General features: G+C 40.3%; 1 protein-coding gene across 2 annotated transcripts; it reads right to left on the bottom strand.

Annotated features, from left to right (window-relative positions):
- Positions 1 to 25864, bottom strand: YWHAZ (tyrosine 3-monooxygenase/tryptophan 5-monooxygenase activation protein zeta). 2 transcript variants are annotated; one of them, XM_054649883.2, is made up of 6 exons: positions 25731 to 25864; positions 23210 to 23513; positions 8175 to 8298; positions 4619 to 4782; positions 4434 to 4529; positions 1 to 1047 (listed from the first exon to the last, which is right to left on the bottom strand). In XM_054649883.2, exons 2-6 carry the CDS (start codon positions 23501 to 23503, stop codon positions 988 to 990), a joined length of 738 nt encoding a protein of 245 aa, XP_054505858.1. In that variant the 5' UTR covers positions 23504 to 23513; positions 25731 to 25864; the 3' UTR covers positions 1 to 987. The 2 variants fall into 2 exon arrangements, with proteins under 2 accessions (XP_054505858.1, XP_054505850.1); XM_054649875.2 differs by lacking the exon at positions 25731 to 25864 and adding an exon at positions 25530 to 25678.

Genomic DNA, 25864 nt, shown 5'->3' with positions numbered 1-25864 from the left:
TCCATTCATAAAACTTTTATTCCACTTACATCAACTTAATACACATGTTCTGAACAGTTATGCTTGGATTGTTCATGAAAATTTCATAAGACATTAAACAAAGCTAGCCATCATCTCAAGTTATTTCCCTGTTAACTATTTTTACAGCACATGCATGTTAGGCAAGTATCAAAAAAAAATCACAAAAGCAAAAAACCTAAAAAAGTTAAATACATGGGTTTTTGTTTTACTGCTGTGCTCGATATACAGTGTCATTATGAATATCAAGCAATTCATTTTTTACTGCATCTTTACTTGTACATTTGTTCTTAGGTTGCTTAAACCATTTAAATACAAATAAAATGTGTAGCAAAAATAATGAAAGCAACAGCAGGTAACTTTACAAATAATGGAATGTGAACCGTTTCTCTGTCCTTCTCTAGAGAAAGCTGACTGGGTTATCAAACTGTCTTAAGGAACACTTCAGCTGCAATCAAAGATGTACACTTGATTGGAAATTCCACAGATGTCACATGTTCCCCTGACATGCAATATCTATGGGACATCAGTTTATTCACAGCCATGTGTGCTCCAGCTTGGATATTCAGACTAACTACACCTGTGGCTGCAACATTGATTATCCCTTTTTTCCATCGTGACAGACCAATATGCAAGCAGTCATCTTTGCCTGACATAGAAAGCTGTTTTAACACTGGCCTTGTGGGAAGCCACAATGTACCAAAAGTACTATGCCAAACATGTAAAACTTGTATAAAAATTTCACAACCCTATATTGGCCACCTCAGATGAAAACAGATAAATTCCCCAAATGTTAACTGGCTCTATTCCCCTAATATTAAACAAAACCACATGGGAAATATAGAAATCCAAATAGAAGTAACATAAACCTGTCAAATCGTAAACAAAAACTATTTGTGGGACAGCATGGATGACAAATGGTCTACTGTTTAAATTTCAGAATGAGGCAGATGGAAATTGGAAGGCTGGTTAATTCTCCCCTCCTTCTCCTGCTTCAGCTTCATCTCCCTGGGTATCCGATGTCCACAACTGTTTAGGAAAGAAAACAGAGTAACAGGTACATTATTATACATTTATTACTAATAATTTGTAAGTAATTTTTAGAAAGAAGGTCTATGTCTTAATAATAGCAACTTCTAACAGGTCCTACTAAGCACTGTGGAGAAAGAAAAGGCACACAGTAATATGAATCTATTTCTTGGCTATGGCAAGATGGAAATTCAGTTCTAGGTGACCCAACCCTACACTGCATTTAATGAGCAAGTTTATGAACAGTGAAAACCCGAGTATCTTACAGGACTCACTAAAATACAACTAACAAGCAGGCAAGAGTCGGACCTACTGAGCAGGTGAGAACCAGGAACTAACAGCAATTTCTTTCTCCTCAAGCAAGTTTTACATGCCTTTCTGAAGGAAAAGCTTCAGCAAAATTATCTCTCCACATCCAATGCTACAGCAAATGTTACTTTTCTTCAGAACAGGCATCTAAAGGTTTTCTCTGTTTTTTTAAACCCCAAAATATTTCATAAAAATCTCTACCCCCTGGCTCTGTTCAGTTAGTTGTGCTCCCCTTTAGCAACTTTCAGAACACTGAGCTGCCAACTTGGCAGGCAGGGCAAGGATGGAAGAAAATCAGGCTATGCATGCACTATGCACAAAATGTTATTTTCAGCTCCATAAAATCATACTAAGGAACCATATATCAAGATTAAGTACCAGCTAAGGAAACTGAGCATCAGTTCCAGAGAACAGTCAGTGCCAAGAAATTATTTCGTGAACCAAATTATCTCCATGCTGGCTGCCTCCAAACTATTCCCAGCCCAATATGATTTGTCATCTCTCACTTTATGGAGTTAGAGAAGCATTAACTAAATGATTCATGCTCTATAGTATAAGGTGGTAAAACATAAAACCAACCATTCTCTCCACTGACAGTGCTGTACCAATGAAGTCCTACAGAATGCCTTTATTTTTAAAATCCATCATCAGAAACATTTCATGCTTTCAGGAGCAGAAGGCAACAATGAAACCTGTACAAGATCAGTAGCCTTGTCCTTGCTCTGAACATAATGCATGGCATCTGCACCTACTCTTCCTTGCTGAAGGCATTAAGCAACAAGTTATTTTACTGAAGATAACAGCACACCAATAGTCTGTTTCTAGATCTGCACTGCAATCTTTAGTACATTATTATATTACTACATTAGTCCCAAATTCAGTGCTATTCTTGTAAGGAGAATTAGTAAGAACAATTCTATCATATTTTATCAGAATTCAGAAATCAGAGGTTTCTATCCTAAATCATCACCCCTAGAATACAGTCACAAGAGTAATTTAGGATGGAAAAGACCTTCAATATCATCAAGTCCAACCATTAACACTGTCAAGTCCACCATGTCCCCAAATCTTGACAACCCTTTTAGTGATGAAAATTTTCCTCATCTCCAATCTAAAATACACATTAAGACAAAAGGGCCTGAGTGCTAAGAAAGGGGCATTACCAATTTTACCAATTGAGACACTGAGATCAGTTTAACCAATCTGCTCGGGGTGGGAGGGAAGCGCCTAGGAAGAAGGACTGGCTTTTATTTAATAAAAGAAAACAAAATTTCATAACAGAGCAAAGAAATTATCAAGCAATTCCAGTAAAACAGATTTTGATATGTAAACAGCCCTCTGAACAGTTCTGCCTTCAGTCCCCACAGAGAATGAACAGACTTCTTCAGCCATACAAGACCTGAGGTAAGACAACCAACAACTGAGGAAAGTGCAACTGCACAGAACTGATCAACATGCTAAATCTCTGTCTAAAGCCCACCTATCTCAGACTTCACCACTTGCATAACCAGCAAAACAACCTTTTTTACATTTATGAAATTCACTGTAGTCTGTCAGTCACACACATATGAGAAGTTATTTTCTACCTCAAGAAGTTGTGGATAAACATGGAATCAATGCACTCGTACAGATCACACTAAGCATTGAAGGCAAGACACATCACTCATTCAAGAATATGGAATCTTGCATCTGTTTACAGCTTTCTCCTTGCAATGGAAAGCTCACATCAATTTTCAGGCCTACTACCCTAATTCACACACTATAGTAGCTCAGTCTGACTTCTGTTCTTGTGTGAAACAATTTGCTTTCCAATTGCTATGACAAGCTTTACATTATTTTTACTGGAAAGTTAGCAATTAAAGTCAGCTTCTCTCCTGTTTCAAAACCACTCATTCAGAGGGCAGCTCTTGAGCAATCCCACTCAAGGGGACAGTACACAGACACTGAGAGCAATGCCAACCCTCTATCTGTCTGCAATACAGAGGTTGAGAAATCACTTCCATTTGTTTTGTAAGCAACAAATGGAACAATAACAAGTAGTTTTTGCAGCAGTGTTAAGTTGCCATTCCCATGGAAAAGGCTCCAAAACACAAGAGAAATTAAATGTTAGATGCAAAAGCAGAAAGTATGGCAACTCCAGTTTTTTACAACTGCACAATTTTACTTGTAGTTATTTTTAAAGCAGTGCAGCTATTTTGCAAAGGTCTCTGATATCAGAAGCACAAAGTGTTAACAAGGGGCTACATGTGGCAGCAATAAATGTTTCTTATTTTTTCATTTCTTGCTTGCAGCTCTTCTCCCCACAGACCAAGAAGTGAATTAAGCCATCTAATTACACTCTTGCATGTTTGCTCACATTTAAGTTTCATTTGCTTTAGATGTTTATCTTTGTCAGTTTTAAAGTTCAAAGTACGATAAAAAAATCCCACACACAAGATGAAGATTTTGATTATTCTGACAATTTACACCACAGCTTTGAGTCCAAGGAAGAAAAAAAATTAATTAAGACAGTTACTTTACAACTGCCATGGAAATAGCATGGCTCTGAACTTCAATTTCCATTTCAGCTTTACCAAAATTAAAGCCAAACAAAAACCCTCTAAACCACAAGTCCTTAAATGGACTTGCTAGCTTTGTTTCCAGTTTTCATGTAGAATCTCTTCCTTGCAGATACTTTAATGCAGAATAAGCTATATGAAATTTGACAGAAGCTTTAAGAGGCAGATGCCACTGTATTCTCAAATGCTGTTTAACACTGGGTAGTAGGTTTGATAGTCACAGTTCAGACTCATCATTTAAACATGCTAGATTCCTTGAATAAAATAATCTGAAAAATGTGGTTAATTTGTCAGAAAATCATGTTATTTTAGTATGGAAAAAAAAAACCCCAAAACAAAACAAGGAAAAAAAAAAACCCCAACAAACTAGGCAGGAAAAATATTTAGCTTAGAAGGATGATGTACTATGGACTTGTTTCTGAGTGACAGACACAGCTCCATGGCCAGGAACAAAAAGGACACCTTGAAGTACCAGAAGACCAATTCTGTAATCTATTTGCAAACTTTGATGATACTCACTGTCAAATTGTCTCTCAGTAACTGCATTATTAGCGTGCTGTCTTTGTATGACTCTTCACTTAATGTATCAAGTTCAGCAATTGCTTCATCAAAAGCCTAGTGTTATAAAAACAAACAACTCCATTAGCCATGTGACAAAAGGTTATGCAAATAATTTAAATGGAATTTCCCCCTCTTTGACTTACCGTTTTTGCAAGGGAACAGGCCTTCTCCGGGGAATTGAGAATCTCATAATAGAACACAGAGAAGTTCAGAGCCAGACCTAATCTGATGGGATGTGTTGGTTGCATCTCCTTTTTACTGATTTCAAAAGCTTCTTGATATGCCTGTTGTGATTGCTCCACTATCCCTTTGGGGAAAAAACAAACACAAACAAAACCCACAACAAGTAAGTAATTCACACACTGTAAGCAGGATACAATCAGGACTGTGTTCACACTTGCATGAAGAAACCATGTCAGGAGTGAACGCCTGTGAATGAATACTTTACCTAACAAGTCGCTATTTAATAAAGATTTTATTAAATTACATTTTCAAATTATTAAAAAGGAGGGAAGTTGTAACTGACCAAATTACAGGTTTGAGTCTCTTCCCAATGCCCTGTGACTACTTGTATTTTCAAATGATTGCAGCAGTTTTGTAGCACTGAAGATAAAACCCACCATATACTTGATACAGTACCACAATTTCAATGTCTTTAAGCACTGCAGTGCATTAGAGAGACACATTTTAGTCACAGGAAACACTGATGACCTTTGCCTGTCATGCTGAACCCTTTCAGAAACAGACATCTATGAGTCTCCATTCAAACTGCTCGGAAAAGATAGTGTGGCATACGCCAAATCAAATTAAATATGTATTTTTAAAAGCTTCCAACATAGTTCTATTTCCAGTGCAGATATGGAAAGCATTTTTACCTAACTTAGAAGTTCCAGTACCTATAAACTTTGAAGGGAGAAAAATTAATAATTTGGCTCCTTTATTTTAAAGATTAATCTCTCGTCACTCTTAACTGGTTCTGTTGTACAAGTTATTAAGACTTGGCAAAAACCAGCAACCACAATGTGTATATGAAGATTGAAAAGCTCAACAGTTCCCTTTCTCACTGAAGGCACATGACCTTAGAGCAGGTTCTGCCTGCACAAGTCCGAGATCACAGCCCAACACAGCCCACAAGCTGCAGGGGCCAGGGACTCGCTGGATGCTGAGCACAAAGGGGCACTTGTTTCTCAGCTCTCCACCAGCATCTGAGAAAAAGGTGGGCAGAAAGTCATCCAATTCAGATGCAAAAAGGATTCCAACCCTAACATTTCTGGATCAAACCAGAAATGCATCCAGCCTGATGTCTGCAAGAGTGCAGTCACACATATTCAAAAACAAAGAAGGGAATTTTAAGGTAAAGACTCAAAAATACAGCAGGATTTAAGTAAGGAGTTTTCAGACTCCAAGTCTGAAAACAACTGAATACTAATACTCAGGATGTCTATGCAATCACCATTTGTTCACCTTTAGACAGTCACAAAAATTAAAGCATCATATTGTTCTCTTCCACATGGAAGAGTGAGGACATGCACTGCACAGTTCATCAACAGTGCTCTCTCTGCACTCACCACTAATAATGGAATGCTTCAGATCAAACAGCTGCCCTAATGTCTTGAAAATGACCAGAAGTTAGTACATTGCAGTTGAGAAGAACTAGGTTTACTGCAAGTTAAATTTAGAAATTGTGAGAAATGTTTAACTCCTCTCATAATAGAAAATGGTGCTGTTTAAGAAAAGCAAAATAAGAAGAATGAAAAACAAGTAACTTCAGGAAATGAAGCTGAGAGTTTTATTTTCTAGTAATTTTTATTTAACATAATTTCAAAGCAAAAAATGTATTTTTTTCTCCCTAATTGAGAAAACAGTTACCTTTTGAGCAACAATTTTGAGCACTTAGTGCATAATTCACTGTATTCTGTTAATTTTTAAATCAGTCACACAGTATTAAAAAGTTTTTAACTTTGAATTCTTTAGGAAGTGCAGCTCCAAAGTTAAAGGATAAAATGGAGTGAGGTACCTGCTTGACATTCCTGTCTCCTAGACTGCTGTAAGGAAGCCCCATCCGATAAAACAAACAATGTGGTTTATGAAGATAAAAATCCAATTCCTACTATTGGGAGCTTTATATTGTTGCTGTATTTAGTGCTCCCACTCAAAAGCCATTCTTTCCTATATAATTATTAATCAACTGCTCTTCTTCAAGGTCACAGACAACATACAGGAAAAACATGTGACATGAAACACTGGAGGAGGGGGATGAATTGAAAAATTGGAAACCCACCACAAACTGCTCAGCCAGGAGACTGGGTTAAATAAAAATAAACTTTAAAAGCACTTTAAACAAAGATTTTCACAGTCTAATTTTAGAGCCTGTTACTTAATCCTCAATAGAAAAAGAAACTTTGGGACTCAAAATATTGTACCTCCTATGCATTTGAACAGAGATCACTAAAATCACCGAAGGAAAACACAGTAACTCTCTATAACAGATCTAAAGTAATGGTAACACATACAATTCTGCAGTCACCAAGACTGGCTCAGTTTGCATACAGTAAACATCAGAAATCAAATCCAGCCTTACATACTAGGTATGAGGATCTCTGTTTAACTCCCTATTATCCAGCATGCTGGGAAAACTGGGCTTCACTGTGTAATGTGGATATAACACATGCCAGTAAAGCAGACACATCTATCCCCTTGAAATTATTCCATGTCTGTTTCACATCTCTGCCAGGCTCAATCTAGTCTGAGGTCCCACAGCCGCTGTTCTGTGCCACACTGGGGGCTTTAGCCACAGGCTGCAGGTGCTGCTGAGGGCAGAGTGGGGCTGCACAGCTCAGCACTCCTCACCCCTGTGGGTTCCTGCATCCCCAGGGCAGCCAAGGCAGTCTGACACAGCAGGCTGGCTCTGTGCTGCTGTGCTGCTCCTCAGGGCACACTGCCAGCAGCCCTCAAGTGGCTCCAGGAAACAGCCTGGCACTGTTTGCAGCGAGCTGCATCCTGCTAATGCACTGCTCTGAACTGAAGAGGACTCTGCACAGAGGCAGCAATGCTGTTAGGGTGGTTCCCATCACAGCAGGAAAGGAACTCAAAATGATGAATACCTAATATTAACTTTTTAAACTAAAATTAGGTGAAGGCAACTTACCTACAATTGTGACAAGCTGCTTACATGAAAATATAAGAATTTTGAGAAAATAGAAGACATTTGGACATTAAACTATCATGTTTACAGAAGAAACTTTCCTAACAGTAAGATTAATTTTATTAAACCTTTTCTCCTCCAGGTTGTTTCTAGTCTCTTTGCTCATTGAACCTATGCAGACTTCCTATATTCTGTAGAAATGCAGGAGGAATGGCAAGAGTAAGGCTAAGAGGTAAAACCCCTAAGATTCAGGCAGACAGAAATGCATAAACCAGTGCTTCAGTGGTAAACCAGATACATGCATGTGGAAGTTGGAGACAATTTCAAGATTTTGTGACTCAGTGTCTGTTTTGTGCCTCCATTGGTACGTATGTGAACATTTCTGTAACTCATTTGAAACCCAACAATCTATGATTTTCCTTCAGAAAACAGGAAGCCTATTGCTAAAGAAATTTACACTCAAATCAGAATTACTCTAAAATTAGGGTTGTGTCATTACCCCACCAAAAGCATTTTAACTGGACAATGTTTATCTACAAGGTGACATACAGTACCTTTCTTGTCATCTCCAGCAGCAACTTCAGCCAAGTAACGGTAGTAGTCTCCTTTCATTTTCAAATAGAAAACTTTGCTTTCTGCTTGAGAAGCATTGGGGATCAAGAACTTTTCCAACAGAGACTAAAAGGGAAACAAAGAACACAGTGTTTTGAACATATGCTGAACCAACAACTCAATTATATTTCCATTTATTTCAAAGTCAAGACAGCTTCACTTCTTGCTTATTTTCTTCACATCCTACATAACAGTCAGCTAGAGAACGTGTTCTGGATTCCAATTCTAGATTTAAAAAGAATGCTGCATTGTGTGCCTTGATGGGGAGAAGGAGGCTGTGTCAATTTAGCAGATAAGTTTTACATGAGCAAAGGATGGCTTTCTATAAATCACTATACAGAACTCTGGCAGAAATAAGGTAGTCCAAAGACTCTGGGCAGAGGGTATACCATGGAAGAAAGCTTGCATCTACAAAATACAATAAAAGGATTTGATATCATCAGCTGCCAAATCAGAGACCTAATTATTTTACATACACAGGCAATAAATAAGCTTCCTTAGCCCAGCTCCCATTAACTTTAATGCTCCACTGGCATTCCCAGCAAGAAACCACAAGGTGAACCTGTATTCTTGCATTTCCAGACAGCTAACAATCTGACATTCAGCTCTGTAGCACTTCTATCTGACTTTATGTGCTGCCCTAACAGGTATTTCCATTATCTTCCAAAGCAAAGTAGCTCTCTAGAGTCACTCCACCAAATCCTCCCCATGGGCTGACATTTAACACCAGGTTTTTCTAGATTATTCTAACTGCTTGTTAACATAGCAAGTTAACATAGTTGAGGCAGTCATGTAATTTAGCAAGAATTCTATTATGATGAAAAGAAAAAGGAAAAAAAATCACTAGCTTCAACACATTCAAATTAAGGTACAAGCTTGTCAAACTTTGTGATATTGAGTGCTTGAAGTCAGACTCTAAAAGAAAAGCCAGTTATTTAAAAGTCAAAAAGGTACAGCATGCCTGAATAGTCAGAATTCAATCAGAAGCTGTTACATATACTTGGTGAAGGCTATGCAGAAAATAATTTTTTAAAAGAGGTTTTAGTACAGATTTTTGGCCATTTTTTCCTGTATAAATTAGATGACTGACATTGCAGTTTGGCTTCACTTTTTTAGCTTTTACTTCCAAGGATACCACAGAAACAGACAAACTAATTTAGTTCCAACTTACAGAAATGATGGCTGCTTAACAGCACTTTCTTCTCAAGGCCATCCAGCAGGTTAAATGAATGTCTCACAGGACACTGCTGGGACAGGCTGAAACTACTGCACTGTGACATGGACACCTGAGATACCTGCTCTGCCCAGCAGGCCAAGTATTAAGCTATGGAAAACTGTAATTCACAGAAAGAGCAAGAAGAGCAAGTCTGGTCTTGGTTTTTGTTTTGGTTGCTTTTTTCTTTAATCAAAGTACTGCTAATTCATTTATATGAATAAGGATATTTATTGGTAGACTCAAACTTGCATGAAACTCCTCAAAATGAAGCTATCCATCACAGCATCTCTCTCATTTCTATTGCAGCAGGCAGATAATAAAGAAATCAGGCTGACAGACATGAAAGTCAGACAAGGTTCAGCCATGCCTGTGCTACAATGAGACAAAACCTGTAAGTGGACTTTCTTTAGTGGCTTCAACATAGTGGATTTATTTGTTTATCTTTAATATTAGGCCTTTTCAGTAGTGTGGGACTTGGTATATAGCTTCATTTTATAACCACACAGGGAGACACTGAAAAATCCTGCATGTCCTCACTTCCCATCCAAATGACAGCTGAGACAATTCCTTGGCAACAGAAGGAACTCAACACAAGCCAGTCAGCAGCAGAAGTATTTTTCTGGAGACAGTCAAAAGGGCTGCTGAGCTGCCTCATGCCAAAGGCACCCTTCTGAGGGCATCCCACCACGCCAGGAGAAGAGTTCAGAGCCAGCTCTGTCCCACTGAGGCTGGGATGTAGCAGGAGGCCAGCAGGTTTATGGGTCACACACCTCAACTCTCTGTGACTCCTTACACACTCTGCCCTCACCACTAGAGAGCTTCAGGGTTTGCAGCTACGACATTTTCATGAGTGCCAAGGACCTCCAGTGACAACTGAAGGTTGCCAGCTACTGAAAACAAGGCTCCTTATCAGTTTTTCTCTGTGAGACTTCAATTAAACCAGGTGTGTCAGTTTGCACCTACACTTCTGGCACCGTGGGGAGCTGCCCTTCTTCTGCATCCACCATTAATCGGCCAGACCAAAATATTTTTAGTGATTCCAGACACAGAAATTATTCCTCATCCTTACAGAAGGTCATTTGATTAAAATGTACAGCTCTACTCATTCACACAGCAGGAACCAAGCTCCAAGATTTAAACTTCACTTAGATCACAAATGAGGTGAAGTTGTTTGCAAACTGCATGGGTGAATTGCACCAGTAGACAGATAGGAGGGAAGACTACTAATTATCTTTTTAAACAGACCAACACCAGCAGGGCAAAATGAGCTTGAAGACTGTAAATCTTGTACTGCAAGAACTTCTAAAGCCATACTGAATTTCAAAGACTGATGAACTGAGAAAATCCCTTTGAACAGATATTCACAGAATATAGCCAATGCAGAGACTCCAACTCAAACTGCACTGGGAGCTTACTCATATTTGGATGAAAGAGTCTATTCTATACAAACATGTAGGACTGGTGTGCCACGTATCTCTGGAAGAATTTTATTTATGCCAAGTACTTCAAAAACAGCAACAATAAACCCTGCAAGCAGATGAATATTTAAAAGCTAGCATGTGAAATGATTGAAAGGAGATCCCTACCCTATTATTTATTTGGTCATATAAATTCAGTTTCTTCTGTTTGTATTAGTCCATTTATTTAAGGATCTATTTTCTTTTACTGGCAGAAGTAGACACAGATCACTCCTTTAAAGTTAGCCTGAAGATTCAAGGTACAGATTTATCCAAAAGAGTGGCTGTGAAAGCATAACCTGCATTGACATGGTATGGTTACAGAAAGCCAGACAGGTAAGACCAATGAAACTACTAAACTTTTATCTGCCAACACATCAGCTTATGGGGAATACTGTTTATCTTGTGGATTTTTCTAAAAGGTTTAACTGCAAAGCATCTCTGGAGGATACATTTTTTTTCCACAAGGAGGAATATCTAGGTATTTAAGTTCTGTTGACAGGCTGTTTTTGCATAGCTGATGTAGTACCAGCAATACATGGCCACCTTCTCTCTCCCTTACGAGTTGATAGAGCAGTGTTTATCAGTATAGAGCTGATCACCATGCAGGCCACTGAAGCTGGAGCAGCTAGTCCAAGACTGGCTCAGTTAGGTGATCTGTATTTACTAAGCTGATGTGATCTGCATCACTGCAATGCATATAGCACCCTGACAACTGCAGTCCATGCAGCCCATGTCTACTATTATATTATGTGTAGTTAAGGTCTCATGCTTGTTCATGTTCCTTGCTACCATGTGAAACTCCCATCCAGGCTGGATATATACTAACACACGGGCAGTTAATTACAGCATCTCCTTCAGCATCTGCTAGGAAGAGTTTTCTGAACAAAACTAAACAGTCCCTGCCTTTGAAACCCCCCAAGGAGACAGCAGTAATTGTCAGAGCTTTTGACAGCAAGAATCTAACTGCTGTGAAACAAACCATACCATTGTAGTCAACTAGGCAGATGCAGCAGCATTTTAGAGCACTTTTCAGCCCAAACCTGTAACACCTTGTCCAAGTGCTTCTAGCACTTTTTGTAAGTCTTTTCAGAAAGATTTAATGGGAATTACCTTTTTTTAAAAAAGGATGTGCTAAATCTGACTATCAACTCTTACTAATATGCTGGCTGTCCAAAGATCAGGCTTCAACACTTCAGACCTGGCTATGACGAAGCCAACAGCTTTCTGCCTCTCTGCACTGTCCAACAAACACACTCCAACTCAGGAGATGTCAGCTGTGCCCACACACCATTGGTAGGATTTGGTATGTTCCCTCACCCTCAGCAAGTACTAATGGGAAGTCTTTGTCTCCAAAGTCATACCAGACACTGTCAGCATACAACTTGAATTATCCTGATGTTGAATTTCAATCCTGGCTTATTTTAAACACTAAACTGGAGAGAAATTGACTTCCTTCATTCTTACACATATTCTACTGCCTGAACAGGATACAGTCAACAGGTGGCAACATGAAGTACATCACATTCTGAGCCACTTTGATGAAAGGCTTTTCATCAAGGCTCCTGTGGTTTTGCAAGATCAAGTCTGAAAGGTTAAGAGTTATCAGACTTAGGAATGTGAAAGAAGCCTAACAAGTAGTTACCAATAAACCCCAACAGCCAACCTCCTCCTGAAATTCTGCCTTCTTCTTACTGCAAGTGGACATGCTTCAGCTGTCCAACTGTGGTGAGCCCTGCAGTTGAAGACTGGAAGCCAACACAAAGACTTGAAGAGTCCTTTCCTGACACTTGAAGCCTAAAACCACTCTTGTTTTAAAAGCATTTGCATCTTCGGCAAATGACGTCTGTGGGCCAGAAATATACTCCCAAATCCACCATAAGAACATAAAATTAATTTTATTTTAATGTTCAATTTTGCCTTGTTGCTTCTAGTTCAGTGCTTATTTCCCTTTATTAAAGGCTTGGTCTCAGTACATGTTATTGCCTAGAAACTTTAGATAATTATTAATACACTAGAGATGACTGCATCAACAGCTCCATTTTCTATTTATAGATTTCCCTCTTGACAAGCAGGAAAATAAGAACAGTCATCAGATTCTAGGAAAATGTAGGAGCAATTAGTGGATAATACACAGTTAAAGTACTGGGAATGAGAAGCCTTACTTTTAAATATGAAAAAATTAATTATTGAGATATTTAAATGAATGAAAACACTACAACTATAGGAGAAATAAAAAAGATATTCTTGCACAAAAGAACCAAGGTGCAGAATGGGAAAACTCAAAAGAGAATACACTGATAAACTTTAGGTACTTTAAATACTATCAATTCTTCTCTGAAATAACCTGGCTTTTTGTTTACTAAACAAGCAGTGTTTTTGTTTTCATGCAGTATCGAAAGACACTAACAATAGTTATGTTTTTTCTAATTTTGAGAATGAATTACACAAGAGTACTAGCTGGACTTCAACTCACTTGTCAGCCCACCCATGGTATATGACATAGGGACAAAGATGACATGGAAGAACTCTTGTTTTTTAAATTCATGAAAGACATGAAACAAACCGTATCTTTTTTAAGCTCAGCTTGACACCAAGTTAATATTTAATGACAACAGCCTGGTATTTTCAGGATGTAAGTAGCATTCTTCTCCAAGATGTTGTAAGAACACAAGAGGGATCATACTGGCTGACAGGAGTTCTCTCTCTGCTAACCTCACTGCAACACTGCCCAAAAGGGGATGCCACTAGAAAATCCACATGAACAAAGCAAGAAAGCCTCATGCTTCTCTTAGCCTCCATCAATGCCCAGGGATTTTCTGAGCCAGATGTGGTTTCTCTGGAGGTAATAACATTTAAAAGGCTTCTTGTCCACATTCCACACATTGTTCAAACTCCCATTACATCAAAACAACCTAAATACCCACAATGCACCAGAGAAGAAGCTGCAGATACCTGTGTACCTGTACATTAATGTTACTTTTATTTTTAAACTGCTTCTCAGTTTCATTTAAAAAAATACTCCTATCAACTCCCATTAGAAGCTAGCAAGTGATTTTCCATGACTGTTTTCCACACAAGGATTAAGAAAGTTACAAGCTATAAAACAACACATACAATTAGCTGCACTGCACAGACTGGCACACACACTAAAGAGGGTTTAATTAAACCATTTGTGGCCATTTTATTTACACACATTCATCTGAATTGTTAGAGAGAGAGACAAGAATTTGCATTTTTAAGAGGTAATATTTTTAGACAATCCCTTTCCAAACCCTGTTTTGACCCAGGCTTACTATGCTGCTCCTGATTACAGCTCTGCCCCGAGTTTGAGATTAAGGGCTCTCTAACTGCTGCCTCATGGGTGACCTCCATCCCTCTTGTGAAAACTGAAAGGACTGTTCTCAGCCTTCTACTCCAGCCAAAAGTGACACTACAGTTTAAAGTCACCTACAGAATTCTCTCTACTAGTTTGCTCACTAGAAGAGGAATATAAGAAAAGCTGTCAGTATTAGTGGCTGCTGAGGCACTGGAGATCTCTGCTGAAACATCTGCTGAAGAAGGAAAGCAGCCTGCTGCCTGTTCTCAGTATCAGTTATTCTTTCTTCCCATCAAATTGGCTGCCCACAGAAAAAGCAGCAGAAGTTTGAGAAAGGTGATAAGGCTGGCTGGAAGAGATGAAGCGAGAAGCATGACCCTCAGCAGGAGAGGAATTCAGAATTTGGGACAATGGATCTTAAAGGGGAAGGGAAGAATTTGACTCTGAGTAATTTGCAGTATTTATGCAACAGGGGGAGATGTGGAATTGCTAAGAGCAAGAGAAAGGTACACTTGATTAGCAGTTTCGCTGTAGTCAATCTGGTGAAGATCTAGAAAGGAAATGAGCAGAGGAAATGAAGTCTGAGTAGCAAGATGGTAACTGAAAAAAAGATCTAAAAGGACTAATGGACAGAAGAAAATCCCATATGACAGAAACAATGGCAAGAAATTTTAGTTTATACATAAAAGTACTAGTAAGCCAGTCTAAATGTGCTCCCTTAGAAAAGAGAACAAAAGCAGCATCACTATGGGCAGGTGAAGGAAACATGGAAGAAGTAGAACACCCTGAAAAATCATCTTCATGCTGAGACATATGCTGGGAGAGAGATACAAGTCAGTTAGAAGCAGATGTAGGCACAAAAATGCATACAGGGTGCTTGGCATGGACATACCACAGGTCAGCAAAACAAGAAACACACAGCACCTGAGGCAATGAGGAGCAGCATCTCAGTTCACACTCTTACAGCCACACATGTAGCTCCCTTTGCAGATCTGCCTTCCCCAGCTCAGACCACCATGCCCTTTACCAGCTAGTTTCTTCCACTGCTTTGCTTTCCAATTTGTGTTTATGGCAAGGGAGGCAAGTGTGCCTTGTATCAGGATACACTCTTGAGATAATTCAAAAGACTCCTCAGGTGTTTCCAGCCAATCATTATTGTTTTCTACCAAAGCACGTGTAACAAACATGACAGTGAGGGAACCAAATTCTGAAGCACAGGTAAAAATACCTCCCCAATTTAGTAACCCACTCTGAGGAAACTCATATGAAAGGCAGCAGCTGTAAAGACACTTAATATAAAAACATTAGGATTAAAGTCTTAATATTTTTGATGCATTGCTATAGATCTTAATAAATAAGTTTCCATTGAGGATCAAAGTCAGTATGTAATTTTTACCTGTGCCTTTTTTTCTCAGCATCACCTCATTAAACTGCTTCTTGAATATTGGGGACTTGCATCAAAATAAAATGGTACCAGATGCATCAATCATTATTCTTTTCACAACATCCTCTGTAAAACTTGAGATAATAGAAAACTGAAACCAACTGAGTTGGGTAAGAATTTCTGCCCAGGATGTAGGTCTCAGCTACAGCTATTGCAGCTGTACTCCAAACCAGAACACGTCTTAAGACTCCACAGTTTTGGTCTCTAAACAAATATTAATAAAACTCCCCATAAATATGATGCAACACTTTTTATCCTTGCACAGAAATAGAAGCAGGAGCCATTTATCTTTTAGCACTCTGAGCAGATTTCAAACCTCCTGAAGCAGAATATGGATTGACTAGGGGTTCACTATACATACAGTGTTAATAAAAACATTTTATTAGGAAAAATGCCATTTTAGCAATGTAAATCTGCACTAGGAAAAAATGACCAGTTGAAAGATCAGATTACCTCTGTTGACTCTTTTGTAACATAATCACAAAGGGTAATATCCAGGAAAAAAAACCCTACCACCACCAACTGACAACTCTTCTCAGCCTCATGTGAGCTGCCTTACAGAATCACAGAATCAAGTAGGTTGGAAAAGACCTCTGAGATCATTGAGTCCAACATATTATATCTGATAAAAAAATTTAAGAATTTACTGTTGGTCTCAGCAGAAAATGACTTTTTTATTACTTCCCTTTGAAGAGGCATTGCCAATCTTCTGTCAGTTTTCAAGAAAAATAATCCACTGCACAAAAGTTAATATTCAGTTAAAAAAAAAAAAAGTTTAAGAAATAATCACAATCTTAATTCTGTTCAATCAACTTTAATAGCACAAGCTTTCCCAAGCTATTTAAAAATGGTAATCAACTACTGCCTGAATGGACAACCAGCTTCAGAGGCAGGAGCTGATGTGTGCCCACAGCAGAGCACAAGTAAAGCATTTGAGAACCTGTTTCACAAACACACTTCTGGCACGTGCATGGTAACGAGACAGAAATTTCCAGATAAAACCAGAGATAGTGCAGTATTTGTCTGTACAGATGTGCAGAGATAATGCACTAACTCTGCTCATATTCTAAATTTTATGTTTCTATCACTTACAGCTTCCACATGCACAAGAAGCTGATACATTAGCAATGCAGTGTTTCTGCTTCTTAGATTTCTAAGCAACCAACCATTGAAACAAATACAATGATCAGCTTCACAAAATTGCAAGTACATGCAATGAAGTTCTTCCTTCAGCAGCACAAAGAAGATGAAGAGTTATCTGTCACAGGTGACTAAACTATCAACTTACTTTATTTTGCTGTTTAGAACTGAGTATCAGCAGTAGGTACATAAAGTATTTGAACAATGAAGGCTGCTGTCAAATAAAGCAAGTTGTTACTTCGATGCTTTTGAACAGTATAAGCACTCTGTACCTTTTTACTGTAAATCAAAGCAAATTATTAAACATTAATGCCAAATGAGATTAGTACAGCAGGTTATAATAAAGGTTTCTGCTACTTGCAATAAATGCAAGAAGATGCAGATACATGCACATATGTGTTTACCCATGTGCAAGCAGAGTTAATGTAAGAAGTAGCTGCATTTATGCAGAGCACCTTAGCTGATTTCATGATAAATGGGAGCATTAAATATATGTGTTAACATTATGGATGCCCTTCTTGCTAAGATTAGAATAAATTAAAAACAACACAAGTAATCTCATATTTAAACTGATCCATGAATGATGATTTAATTATCAAAGATTCAACAGTTTTGCAACAGTCTAATCACTTACCAAAGTAAAGGAAATTAGTCTAGCTTAGGCACTGCTTTCACTACAGGCAAACAACAACAACAACAAAAAAAACCCAACAAAAACCAAACCAACAACCCAAACCAAAATAAAAAACCAACAGCCAAAAAAACCCCCAAACCTGAAAGGGTGTAGCTACAATCAGGGAAGTGAGTGAAATAATGAGCTTGATACAAATTGCCTCTGCTTCCTACCTTCAATTCATATGAGCAATGATACCAACCAAACCCTTACTGAAAAAGCCAGACTTGTAGAGTTCGACAAAAGCTTAAATTATAATTACTCTTCTAAGTCAGCAAATCCTGGCTACATTTTGCTCTGCAATATATAAAAGTTCATTCACAGAAGCATTTGTGAACCAGAGTACTCACGTATTTTTACATATGTAACTAACACATTACCAATTACTATCTTTTAGTGCAAATTTTAACAACTTGAGATGACATCTTGAGTTTTATGTCCAGGTTAGAGCTCCACAGCACAAGAAAAACAAAGATATACTGAAGGGACTATGGGGCTGGAGCACATGAGGGACAAGGCAAGGCTGAGAGAGATGGGTTTCTGCAGCCCAGAGAATTCCAGCAGATCTTACTGCTGTGTACAGCTGCCTAGAGACCATGGAACCAGACTCTTCCTTGAGATCTACAGTGACATCACGGGAGGCAGCAGACAAGTTGGAACTTGAGAAGCTCTGCTTACGTGCAAGTATTCTTTCCTTAACAACATGAACAAATATTAAAACAGGCTGCCCAGAGAGGCTGCGGAATTTCCATGCTTAAAGATTATAAACATGTGACTGACAAGGCCTTGAGCAAAGTGATCAAACTAGATCTGTTCTGACCAGAGTTGAACACTGTGACCTCCCTTCTAACCTCAATTCTTCTGGGCACTGAACTCCCAGATTTCAACATGTTAATCACCCCTTTCTGTGACTGACATTTCTGCAAATAGAAGGTTCTACAAATGTCTCCCCTTTTTTCTGAAAAAATGACACAGAACTCAAAGACAAAGTGCAATAAAAAATAAAAAATTAAGCAAGCCTGAAGGAATCACAGAACTGAAGGTAGTGATTTTCAGTCAGAACACAATTTTCTTTTAGTAGCAGATATCATCATAGCAAGAAGGTTGTATGGTAACCTCAGTCTACAGGTTAGCTGTGCACTTTAACTATCAGGAGGACACACTGAGCATGCAGTGGCTGAGTTTTAAAAAGACAATTTTCACATGTGCATGTCAAAAAACATACGGCTTCCTGTAGGAGAGAAGACCAAATTTCCTAACCCTATCATTAAGAATTATTAAACATTTTATAGAACTTAACATAGTAACTTATTAGATGTTTGCAGGCAACTAGAAAATAGTTCCACAGTAATTTGAGAATGATGGCAATAGGCATTAATTCTGTGGTATGCTCTTTAAAAAGCCATTTAGATGCATTCGGAATGGAATCACACCCCCTTCCCCCAGTGAACTGCAGCCCCATGACAGGTTACTAAACATTCTACTCCCCCTCTCAAGCAATATACATAAAAAAGATATGGAAACCTAAAGTCACTAATCTGAGATATAACTGAACCTTCTGCTCTCACGATTACCACTTCTAAAAAGTGAAGCATCCATAACAAGTGCAAAGAAATCTCAAGTATGAGCGCACAAGGAGTACATTTTTAGGCTTCTGAGGGTGAAATTTGGAAGAAATAATGTAGGGAAGAAAGCAAACAATTCATCTTACTGGACGGTCCTAAACAACACCATTAACCATTAACATGCTGCTTTTCTGGCAGGAAAGGAGTGGGGGAAAAGTGCTGAGTAGCACCAATGTGTAACAGTAACTCCAGAAGGCTGAAGGGCAGCCAAGGTTTGCACAAGTTCTCCAGACCTTAACAACTAAAAGGGAAAAGAAATGGTGAAAGGGTGCTTGGGTACTGCCAGAGGAGATTTACTTAGGGCATTTCTGCAGTGGAACTTGGAGGGGGAAGACTGGGCATCGGGCAAGGACATGGGAACTGTCACATAATGAGCACTTGGGGCACATGCAGGGACTGCTGCAGGATGTGCCAGCCTGGAAGAGTGCAACTGTCTGCAATTATATCCATACTAATGCAAAGATAGCCAGTCATGTTTTCAATTATTAGTTTACATTTAGCTGATGTAAGAGACTTCCTGAAAGCTAACAGAGCTCTTGAGAACTTCTAACATCCATGCAGTACAGGGTGTTAGCTATTCAAAGACCTCTCCATTCTTCTCTGTACTTCAGAACCCTTGTTAGCTGAAAAACTCAGCTTACTGCAGATTTAATTTGAATCACTTCAGTTACAACTCACTTCTCTGCTAATGGCAGTTTAAAGAAAATCCACACCTGTTATATTAATAAAGATTTTTATTATGGAAATGACATATGTAAGTTGACTATAGATCATTATACTGGTACTTTAGACAGACCCTCCTTTCTACTATAAAAACTGAAACAGAACTTAAAGCACACACAGCTAACATGAGGAAAAGTATTTAACTAAAAGCCTAATTTCCTGTATCAATTGGAAATTTTCTATAATACTCAAAGCACTTTTCAGATGTTCAAGTATGGCAATGTACTTCCTTACACAGAGCACCACACACACTGTATTACTACTGAAGAATTTGGAAATACAGTCTTCACGGTCACAGTGCAAGGAACTTGTACTACACTCAATGTGCCACAATTATTTGACGTTTACCAGCACTACCAGACCAACTCCAAACCAGAGCTGGTTATATTATGCTTTAATATATTTAAATGCATATGGTGCTGGAACAAGATATTTAAGATGTCTCTTCTTTGTACAGCAGCACTCTGAGGCTGCAGGAAAACAAGAGGATGAGTTCAACTCTTTTGTAGAGTTGTAGATGCACTCCATGGCAGGCTGAAGAAAAAAGATTCAGGAAGTGGCAAGGATGCAGATGCTGTCTTTTCCTGTTGCAAGGTCAGTGTAAAGGAGAAAAATAAACATTTGGAACTGACCACATAACTATTAAAACTTTTATGATTGGGCCCAAGAGGGATGAAGCAAGAAAGAAGTTCGTCATTAATTGCCCCTACTCTCTCTGTAAATTAGAAGAGATGGAAACAAAGCCCAGGTGGAGTTTGGTATATTTGGTATCTACAGGATTAGAGGAGCTATTTCTTCCAGTACACTAGATTTCATTCCAATAAATGAGGGAAGAGAGCAGGAAGCTGCAGAGGAGCCAGCTTTGGCCACACTCTTCTACTCACAAACACATTCTCTAAATTGCTTTCCTCCCTTCAACACTGAAGTTAGGACGGCAGTCATTCTCAGCTGTGATGTAACACCCCTGGGCATTAAACATTACTTAAGACACTAGCAGACAACTGAAGACACAACAACAGCTCAAACAGAGCCACAGCTTCAATAAAAGATACAGAAGTTGCAGAGCTGCTTTTGTACTCTAATTCATAAGGCTCATGATTAAAAGCTTTGAAAGTTTAATATTTCAGGTCTTATTAATTAATGGTATATGTCACACCAATTAAGATTGGGTAAGCCCCACTTTTCACTTCTGTGAACAGTTGTAGATTAGATTATGCTGCATAAAAATGACAGAGACCTTCTGAAAAAAACCCCAAAAACTAAACCAAACCCGACTTCTACATTTGCATATAGCATTGTACAGACTCCTGTGTTCATGTTAAACAACTGAATCTTACCACAGTTCTTTTTTTCTCTGTGTCAGCCACATTTCTAGGTAAGAATGAACATGCATAGGATACTTCAAGAAAGAAAACAAGAGTATAGTTTTAAATATAAATCTAAATCTTCAAAGTAATTGGCAACATCAAAGGTAGCACATGTCATTTAAAAGTATTTTTATATCCTATCATTTGAATACAAAAGTAGTAATTTTTTTCTTTTTAAATGCAAGTCTAAAAAACTGGTTTTATTACTGCTAATCACTGCTTAAGGCATTGTTTCTTCTGGACAGTAATTTTTCTTTAATGTATTAAGAAAACTTGGACTGGCAATGTTAAAAATTAGTCAGTCATTAGCTTCTTAAAAATAGTAGCATGTCAAAGAACAGTAACTTCTTTGAATTATATATGTCTCATTAACACAAAGAGAAATTCAAGTCCATTTTGAGATTCACAAGATTTAACAAGATTCCCCATCCATATTCCTCCCCTCCCAGGCACTCTAGTTGCAGCAAACTCAAAAGCTGGGTTTTGTTTTAGTTTTTGTATTTAGCATGCACAATAAAAGCTAGTTTCACCTTAACCTAGTTTCTATTATCAGACAAAAAAATTAATTGCAAACACTAAATTCTTCTAAGGTTTATAAGCCCAAATTTAATTAAAATAATTTCTTAAACCAAAACGTAGTTTACAAAAGAATTTCAGACCCTGAACTGTAAGCATCCACCCCCACCCCAACTTTCACATTAGTAAAAAAAATTAAAGAAAGAAATAACAACTAATTAGGATGCCAGACTCAGATCCTCATTTTCTTGGCTTGAATAGATGAGCCACCACTTTACAACACAAGTACTAGTCAATCAGTTCTTTCCTATGAGTAAGTTCTGCATTTCATTTTCAGAGTAGAAGTTAAAAGAGCTATCCTTCCACGAGATAACAAAACATACAAAATTGGGTGTGTTACAGTAACCATAGCAGCCAGCCTGAACTGGAAGCCAAGACTCAGTTACCCATGCTGACTCCTACAAACCCTTGGAGAACCAGCCTTCTAGAAGCTATCACCACCTGTATAATTTAGTTATCTCACACATCAAGCAAAATCTATGCTACTCATTGATCTTAACATTCATATGGTATCAGACCTTCAGGCAGTTAGCTATTTAACGTTCTCTCATGCTGCATGTCATTCTGTCACCTGCAGGTGATCCCTTGTCACATATGGGATGACAGCCAGCAGCATCCACAGTGCAGTGGACAAGTCTATTGCAGACATAACCTCTACCTCACCAGAGGCTGTAGGACTGAACAGCTGCTCCTTGCGTGCTCACTGAAGCACCACAGGAGTGTGCAGCTGAAAAAAACTGACAATCTGGAATAAGCATTTGGAAGAGGTTTGGATTTCATAAACCAACCTCCCAGTGAAAATAGAGTGTTGCTTGCTGTACACATGCACATATTAACATAACTACAAGTCTCAAGAAATGCCTAACTTGAACACCCTTTGAGTTTGCTACAAAAAAAATTTAAGTTTAAGCAGGTATCACAGCATTTCTACTGCCTCTTCCTGCAAGCAATTTTCTGCACGGCTGAGTCATAACTAACATTACATCATCTTACCCAGGGAGGGGCACAATTTCCGTAGAGTAAGAACTACCTCTTACAACCACAGCAGCATATTAAAATTGCAGAAATCGAAGACATCTTAGGATACAAATACTGCATTAAAGGGGAAAGGGCACTGGGGGAGGAGAAACCCCCAAACTAAACCTGTACACAGCTCAGTCTCAGGGAAATATGTTAACCTTTCATAACTACTACTTTACATACAATAACGTTTCTACATGCCTCCAAGTTTATTAGCATTCATAACTATAATTTGTATATAAATAAGGAGCACATTAGAGGGAAAGAAAAACTCAAGACATTTTTTTAAACCTTATTGTCAGAAATAGCATAGGAGACCACAGCTTTACTGACAGACTAGAAATAGTCCCAGAGGCCCAGCACCATTTACTCTGCAACTCTAAGTAAAAATGGATCAACAGTTTCATTATTTCTCACCAGCACATCATTGCAGATGTCTCTTAGCTCGGTCTCAATTTTCTCTCTGTATTCTCGAGCCATCTGCTGTTTTTTCTCAGCGCCTTCCGTCTTTTGTTCAATACTTGAGACGACTCTCCAGGATGACCTACGGGCTCCTACAACATTTTTATAGGCAACAGAGAGAAGATTCCTCTCTTCGTTGGACAACTCAGCTCCTTGCTCAGTCACAGATTTCATGCAACTTGCCATGTCATCATATCTTTCAGCCTGCTCAGCCAGTTTGGCCTTCTGCACCAGCTCATTTTTATCCATGCTGATATTTCTAAAGAGGAAAAATAGTGAGGCATTATTCAGACATTGGTCAAGGACAAAGGCGTTTTAACTTCATAGGCAGAGCAACGTGTATTCTCTAGTTTGGAACTGTAAGAGGTACAACTGAAATCCAGCACAGAGGGCATACTAGCAGCACTGGTTGCTCAAACACATGGACACATGGAGTAGAGAGTTAAAAGTCACTGATTCCTCATGAAAAACTGTAAACTTTTAGAAGTATGTTATTTTAATAAACACAAACAAAAACATCCAAAGGTGAACTGAAACCAAATAATTTCTATCTTATGCACAAAAATGATCCTAATTCTTGCCACCACTCTTTCATAAGACTACATTATCAGTGCAGCAAAATTGACAAAGAAAATATCCAATAAGAAGCTTTCCACAGGAGACAACCCAATAAAGGCTGGACAAAGAATACCAAGGAGCATTCTGAGCCTTAACAGAATTGGTTACATGCAGAGGTACTTCACATAAACATCTGCAAATTAAATTCCACACTGGATGTTAAAAAGTCACAGTGCAACAAATATCTAAATTGTGAGTTGTACACGTTCCCACAATGCTAACTCCCTTTCCCAAAATGGGAATCCCCATAATGGGATATTCTGTGTCAGGTATTGCTGCTCGGCCTGGGAGGCTGTGCTTTCACAAACAAAAGAAAATTTTACTACTTAAAAATAAGACCTCAACATCAGTATTTCAGATAGCACAACCGGGCAGAAATGCTTCATAATCTGTCCTATTGGCACTTAAAAAAATTAAAATAAATCAAACTCCATTAAACAGAGGTATTAAGAAATTTCTTTTGACAGAGGAAGTAAAAATACTTCTCCCTGACTCCCCACCCTTCTGTGTATCCTAACTTGATCATCTGGAGGAATTGGTAATATGCTTTGGGGATACATTATCCTTTAAAGTTTAACAAGATTATTAAAGCATGAACCAGTTTTGGTAATGAGTGCTTTATCTATTTCTCTATGTTCCACACACCCCAATCAAACATTTTAATTTTAAACCACTTTTGCCATTATACGTGATGTTAGAAGAAACAATGGCAGGGCTATGTTCAGTCTTTGGGAACAAATTAAGCACATTCTAACATTTCAGGTGACTGCAAGTTGTAACGGCTCCTGTCCCCAGCAGGGAGGCACAAACCGAGCGTTTGCTGCCGAACGCCCGTTGAAGAGCTCGCCCACACCGCGCGCGGCGGGGTTAAGGAGCCATTTTAAAGCAACCGTATGGCGGTGGGGATTTACCGCTCGCCATGACCGGGCCAAACGTGCTCGCAATGCCGGCCCCGCCGCCAGCCCCCGGGGCACCGCAGGCTGCCGCGGCAGCATCCCCGGGCGGGCGGGCCGCCCGCCGCCCCCGCGGGCTGGGCGCTGCCGCGGCTCCGGCACGGCGAGCGCGGTGACAGCAGAAAATGGAGCGGCCCGGGGGCGGGCGGAGCGGAGGGCGGGGCGGGCGGGCGGCCCCGGGGCGCTGCGGCCGCCCCTCCCTCCCTGCGCCGCGCCCGCCGCGGGGACACCGAGCGCCGCGCCCGCCGCCTTTGTCACGGCGGGTGGGCGCCGGAGCCCGGCCCGCCCCGATCCCGCTCCCCTCCGCCCAGCGCCCCCGGGGGAGAATGCCGCGTCCCCGCCCCGGAATAGGGAAAGCCCGCGGGTCCATCCCCGGGGGATTCGGCGCGGGGGAGGGGAGCGGCGGAGGAGGAGCCCGCTCCAGTCCCGGGGGAGCCGCCGCTCTCGCCCGGACCCCTCGGCCGGGGCGGGGAGGATGAGCGGGGGGTTGGGGGGGGAAGGCCTGGGCGTTGAGAGGGGGGGTTGGGGGGGCCTGGGCGGAGGGAGGGAAGCGAGAGCGGCCGAGGGGCGGCCGCCCCGACTCTTCCGCGCCCGGGCAGGGTTGCGGGCCGGAGACCACACCCGGCAGCGCCCGCCGCCCGCACCCCGGCCCCCACCCGGCGGGGGCGGCGCTGCCCTCCCTGCGGGTACGGGGTCGCCCTCACCTGCCGCCCCCTCCGCCGGCGCTTCCCTCTATATTCCCGGCGGAGAAAGGCCCTCGTCGCCCCGCGCAGCAGTCCCCGCGACCCGTTCCCTCCCCGCTGAGCCGCGCCGGGGGGAGCAGGGCAATGTCCCCCGGCCGCTCCGCTCAGTGCTCCCGACTGCCGCGTGCCAGAGGAGCCGGTTCTGGGCGGCGGCCCCGTTACCTGTGCGCGGCGGGCGGGCGGGCGGGCACGGGTGCGTCGGTGCGGGCAGGCGGCCGGCGCGGACTGTGCGGCTCTGGCGCTCGCGGCGCTGCAGCCTCGCTCCCTCCCTCCCTCTCCCGGCGCCGCGCACGGGG

This window comes from Agelaius phoeniceus, chromosome 1 (assembly GCF_051311805.1).
Source record: "Agelaius phoeniceus isolate bAgePho1 chromosome 1, bAgePho1.hap1, whole genome shotgun sequence".
Classification (NCBI taxonomy): Eukaryota; Metazoa; Chordata; class Aves; order Passeriformes; family Icteridae; genus Agelaius; species Agelaius phoeniceus.
Note: the sequence above shows the minus strand (reverse complement) of the source record. Positions and strands in the feature narration are given on the sequence as shown.